This window comes from Branchiostoma floridae, chromosome 14, assembly GCF_000003815.2.
Source record: "Branchiostoma floridae strain S238N-H82 chromosome 14, Bfl_VNyyK, whole genome shotgun sequence".
In the NCBI taxonomy this organism is placed as follows: domain Eukaryota; kingdom Metazoa; phylum Chordata; class Leptocardii; order Amphioxiformes; family Branchiostomatidae; genus Branchiostoma; species Branchiostoma floridae.
The window spans coordinates 21,498,139-21,504,479 of NC_049992.1; the positions used below are offsets into that span (position 1 = coordinate 21,498,139).

Consider the following 6,341-nt stretch of genomic DNA (forward strand, 5'->3'; position numbering starts at 1 on the left):
ATGAGAGGATGGGGCAATACAGGCAGGGACATACTTCGGGACTGACACGGCTCTGATAAGTGTGGGTTTGGAAACAGGCAGTAGAAGTTGCAGGCATGCTGATCTCTACAGTCACAACAACACACCTAATTTTTGTAAAAAAAAAATATTTTTCAATCTGCAGCTTTCCTTGCTGGCCACATAAAATGAGGCTGTGTCTGTGTTTAGTGCTTGGGACAGGCGTCAACAAAACAAATATGCAGCCAGTGGATTTTCTGACCACCTACGCTACATCAGGGTTTGGGTTTGGCTAAAATCAAACACAGCTTGAACAAATTTCTTCATAAAGTGTAATATACATTTATTATGATTTTAAAACTGTGTTGCAAGCATGAAATCTAATCCAGTTTCCATCACGTTCCTGGCTCTTTCTGAACACGAGCCGAGCCCACACAACATCTAAGGTAAAAACCTTTACCTTAACAGCTCCATGAACAAGTCCAGCGGCCACCAATGTCCCATCATAGCTGTACTTCACACACAGGACATTCTCATGGCCACAGTCACTGAAACATAACAACACACCATCAGCCTAACATTAGCTGTACGTCATACACAGGACATTCTCATGGCCACAGTCACTGAAACGTAACAACACACCATCAGCCTAACATTAGCTGTACTTCACACACAGGACATTCTCATGGCCACAGTCACTGAAACATAACAACACACCATCAGCCTAACATAAGCTGTACTTCACACACAGGACATTCTCATGGCCACAGTCACTGAAACATAACAACACACCATCAGCACTTCACACACAGGACATTCTCATGGCCACAGTCACTGAAACGTAACAACACACCATCAGCCTAACATTAGCTGTATGTCACACACAGGACATTCTCATGGCCACAGTCACAGAAACATAACAACACACCATCAGCCTAACATAAGCTGTACTTCACACACAGGACATTCTCATGGCCACAGTCACTGAAACATAACAACACACCATCAGCCTAACATAAGCTGTACTTCACACACAGGACATTCTCATGGCCACAGTCACTGAAACATAACAACACACCATCAGCCTAACATTAGCTGTACGTCACACACAGGACATTCTCATGGCCACAGTCACTGAAACATAACAACACACCATCAGCCTAACATTAGCTGTACGTCACACACAGGACATTCTCATGGCCACAGTCACTGAAACATAACAACACACCATCAGCCTAACATTAGCTGTACGTCACACACAGGACATTCTCATGGCCACAGTCACTGAAACATAACAACACACCATCAGCCTAACATTAGCTGTACGTCACACACAGGACATTCTCATGGCCACAGTCACTGAAACATAACAACACACCATCAGCCTAACATACATGTAAGCTGTACTTCACACACAGGACATTCTCATGGCCACAGTCACTGAAACATAACAACACACCATCAGCCTAACATACATGTAAGCTGTACTTCACACACAGGACATTCTCATGGCCACAGTCACTGAAACGTAACAACACACCATCAGCCTAACATTAGCTGTACGTCACACACAGGACATTCTCATGGCCACAGTCACAGAAACATAACAACACACCATCAGCCTAACATAAGCTGTACTTCACACACAGGACATTCTCATGGCCACAGTCACTGAAACATAACAACACACCATCAGCCTAACATAAGCTGTACTTCACACACAGGACATTCTCATGGCCACAGTCACTGAAACATAACAACACACCATCAGCCTAACATAAGCTGTACTTCACACACAGGACATTCTCATGGCCACAGTCACTGAAACATAACAACACACCATCAGCCTAACATAAGCTGTACTTCACACACAGGACATTCTCATGGCCACAGTCACTGAAACATAACAACACACCATCAGCCTAACATTAGCTGTACTTCACACACAGGACATTCTCATGGCCACAGTCACTGAAACATAACAACACACCATCAGCCTAACATTAGCTGTACGTCACACACAGGACATTCTCATGGCCACAGTCACTGAAACATAACAACACACCATCAGCCTAACATTAGCTGTACGTCACACACAGGACATTCTCATGGCCACAGTCACTGAAACATAACAACACACCATCAGCCTAACATTAGCTGTACGTCACACACAGGACATTCTCATGGCCACAGTCACTGAAACATAACAACACACCATCAGCCTAACATTAGCTGTACTTCACACACAGGACATTCTCATGGCCACAGTCACAGAAACATAACAACACACCATCAGCCTAACATAAGCTGTACTTCACACACAGGACATTCTCATGGCCACAGTCACTGAAACATAACAACACACCATCAGCCTAAGGCACGATCTAGACACATTTTTTCCAGACATCCGTGAGCCTACAACCTCTCGCCGACAGCTTTTTTTCAGTGTCTAGATGGAACTGCAATATCGCCATAAAGATATCGGCAAAATTTCTCCTGAAAGGTCTGGAGCATTCGCCCGATAGCTTGTCAGGGGTCCCCGATAGCTTAGCAGGGGTCCCCGACAGATTCCGCACACGTGTAGATGTGTCCCGACTTCGGGAGGGCTTATTAGTCTATATAGCTTTTTTTGTATTAGAAAATTTTTTACACATATTCACTTCCCTTTTTTTTTGAAGACAGAATTTTCACAATAATGTTGGTAGCGCCGAATCACTGTGGTCACCTGTTACTAGTTATTGGTGGCTCGTGTCCATAAATAAACAATCAGTAAAAAACAGCCACACAACTGTCATACACATAAGAAATAAAGCTTCACAAAATACTACAAATATTGGTCTTCAAATGTTTGTTGAGTAGAAGACCGGCCATAGTAAAAACAACATAAGCATCACCGCGGTTGTTTTCCCCAGGGAATGTGGCAGAAGAACGAACGCCCTAATAATTTGTTACTCTAACAAATGATTCATACCGTCTATAAAAGTGAAACTTCACAGAGTGATGTCGAATATGTTTCCCAATACGTACACAGAGATTTTTTTGTGATTTTGGCGTTGTCGTTTTTCATAATGATTTTGTTAGTTGGGCCGCCGCATTCAGTGCATTTCGCCCATTTCCCATGAAAACACGACCTGGATTGTGAATGACTTAGCCCTCCTCGCGGGAGACAAGAAGCACACAAAATTACAATTCTAGCTTTCCTTGAGAAAAAAATTTATAAAGTCTTTCTTTGATTGAGGTGCACAAATTGTATAGTAAACTAATTCTGTGGCAGAAGAGCCGTGTGAAGTACCTATTCACATAACACAAGCCAAGAGGCTAAGTACGTAACACAAGCCAAGAAGAGTCCTTCTTGTAACTGATCCTATACACAGGGTCACACTCAAATTTTGTGCCAAAAGATCACAAAGGGTGTCTGGGGGCATGGTCCGGCCAAAATTATGGACATTGTTGCTCAAAAAATGATCAATAAGACTGCAAAAATCAAAAGGACACAATAATTTGAATAAATTCATGCTCACACCTATGGCAGACCTGTTCTGTTAGGGGAGGGTGGTTCTACACTGTAATCATGATAAAACCATTGTATGACTATGAGATCTAAGCATTTGTTTGTGCCTTAACATTGTGCAAGTAGGGGTGGGTACCTGTACATCACACTGGTACAAAACCGTTTTACTTGTTGGACGCTCCAAAAACCACGGACCTGAAGAAATTTGGTGGACCGGTTGAGGGACCTTAGAAAACAAACAGATTATATGGACAGGCACTCACATGTTTGAGGGCTTACCAGTCAAAGAAAATGACTAGAACTAGAAGAGTTTAGTCACCTTTTTATAGTCATTTCTACCAAGTTTTTACAGTCAATCATATACAGAGGCAGTTATGCCGTGGGAGTCACATTTCTTTGTAGAAAAATGGACCATTGTTTTGAGTATTGTCCAAGTTTTCACATACAGTGAAAGTGAATCAGGTTCAGGTCCATACCTGGACTTGATCCTTTGGACCTGAACCCAGACCTGGACCTGAATTTTCTGTACAGGTACCCATCCCTATATAGAAGGAAGAGTTCAAAATTGAGATCATCCAGGTTTCTGCCAGTTTGGGAGGGTGAAGATTTCCTGTACTCCTTATAATTTTAGTTTTTTTACTCCAATAAACTCCTATTCCTGGACCCCCTAAATGATTACATATTTCTTTGACCGTTGGCACTCTACTATTTAAAATGGAGATGACAGACAAATATTTCGAGCTGGAAAAAAGCCCCTAGCATGTTTTTGACATGGCATGAATAGCCAATGTGAGTGTTGGCATCTGATGACTGCAAACATATTGTGTAGAAATCTAACAATGGAGGTAAGGCATGACCAGACTATCAATTACCCTGGCATGGCTTCTTACATTACAGGGCCCCGGGGCTCTGGTCTAAACTGGAAGAATAAGCTAGCGGTATTGCATTAACACCAAACACACGCACGCACACACACACACACACACACACACATAAACATATACACAGACACACATATACACACAGACATACACACACACACACAGACATACATACACATATACACAGACACATACACACAATCATACATACATACCCTGTCATATACACAAACACATATACATACACACACAGAGACACATGCACACACAGACACACACACACACACATATGCACACACACACACACACACACATCCACAAATACATACGCGCACACACAAATATACACACAAACACACACATACAGACACATACACATAGTTGATACACTCACACATACTAGTACATACACACACAGAGACACTCACATATATGTACAATGTATACCCATATACACATGCACACTCACATAAACACAAATACACAGACACACTTTCTCTCTGTCAGTCAGATATGATAAAGAATTCCTTCTAACTGAATCTAAGTTTCTTGTGGTCAGTCTGGAAGTAACGTGTGGGTAAGTAGAATCCTGGGCATACATACATGTAACAGAACAGTACTCATCAACAACAAGGCAATAAATATACATTATCATCATAAAATGAAGGGATGGTTGACTTTACCCATAATAGGTCAGAAACACACAGACAAGGTGAATAGAAGGACACAAGTCTGATAAATACTGCATGTTTGCCTACAGTTTCTGGAGGATCCTGAGGTTTCCCTCACACGTGGGTTCAGGCCGCCTCTCATGTGCCTCGTGCCCGTCTCCGTGATCGCTCGCCGCCATCCCGCTCAGCACCGACGCTCTCTTGGTCAGCCTGGGAGAGGACTGCGGAGAGTCCCCCGCTAGTGCCTGCAGTAGGTTCAGCATTGTTGTCGCCTAATCCACTTCAGCCACTGGCTCTAACAGGGATCAAATACCAACAACTTGTCATTTGAAGAGTATTAATATATAAAGTAAAAAATGTTGAGTTATTGCAGAAGTATTTAATGTAAACGGCTTGCAATTTAATGCTTTTCAAAAGTACCACCTACATGTAGCTAATTATGTACTACCAACCACACATTGTAGAAAACAGAACAAAGTGTTTCGACCCCTCTACCATGGCCAGTCAAGACTCTCGAACATAATTGGCTGGATCGATCAATTCAGGACACGCCAATCAAGAGTCTCAATTTCAGTAAAAATGTTGCTTGTCTAAATGAGATCATCTGGAAAGTGAAGCGTTGTGGGAACCCAGCAAGAATCTGTTCTGATGTTTGTGACTTTGAGATATCCAGAAACTACAACAAACCGTGCGTGTTGTCAAAACACAAGAGTTGTACACTACAGGTGACAGCTTCAAACCAGGAACCAGAATCCCTTCAACAAGGCACAGGGAACAAACGAGGCTTGAGAAATGGTACTAGACTGGCACTTGGGGGCAGCTGGTGTGATGGAAGACCAGTGGAGAAGGCTACATGACGCCAGGTGAGCTGTCGGCCGGCAGGTGAGAAACACTCAGTCAGGTAAGGTCACACTGGTAAGGTGTCATGGAGGGGTCATGACCTAGGGTAGACGATACCAATTAGTAAAGAGGGGTGCACCAAGAGAAAGTTTGATTATGTCAACTTTTTCGCAGCTGCAGCTAAATGGTCATATCTTACTTGATATCTAATCAGTGTTATTTTTGAAAATGAAAGTGAACACTGTTATTGAAACGTTGAGCCGTAGTTTCTGTCACCACGGCAGATTGGACTTGTCTAAGATCTCTCGGCTCGGAAAAGCGGCATCTAGCGGCACCAGACGTGAGTGCAGTGGTGAGTTGGCACCAACAAACTTTTACCAAGCTGAAGTTGACCGCCTATTCATCCGCCCTTTCGTAGCCGCCGATTCAGCCGCCGATTCG

General features: G+C 43.0%; 2 protein-coding genes across 2 annotated transcripts in view; one reads left to right on the forward strand and one right to left on the reverse strand.

Moving 5' to 3' along the window:
* LOC118430403 (WD repeat-containing protein wdr-5.2-like) overlaps positions 1-5,969 on the reverse strand; it is a gene marked incomplete in the record, with an annotated part of 16,800 nt that extends 10,831 nt beyond the window's left edge. The window contains 3 exon segments of the mRNA XM_035841259.1: positions 458-545; positions 5,148-5,355; positions 5,748-5,969. Coding sequence (XP_035697152.1) covers positions 458-545; positions 5,148-5,323 — 264 coding nt within the window.
* Positions 5,970-6,094: 125 nt separating this feature from the next.
* Positions 6,095-6,341, forward strand: part of LOC118430404 (FK506-binding protein 2-like) — a 26,402-nt gene continuing 26,155 nt past the window's right edge. The window contains exon 1 of the mRNA XM_035841260.1: positions 6,095-6,271. Coding sequence (XP_035697153.1) covers positions 6,129-6,271 — 143 coding nt within the window. The 5' untranslated portion in view covers positions 6,095-6,128. The remainder of the gene's footprint in view (positions 6,272-6,341) is intronic.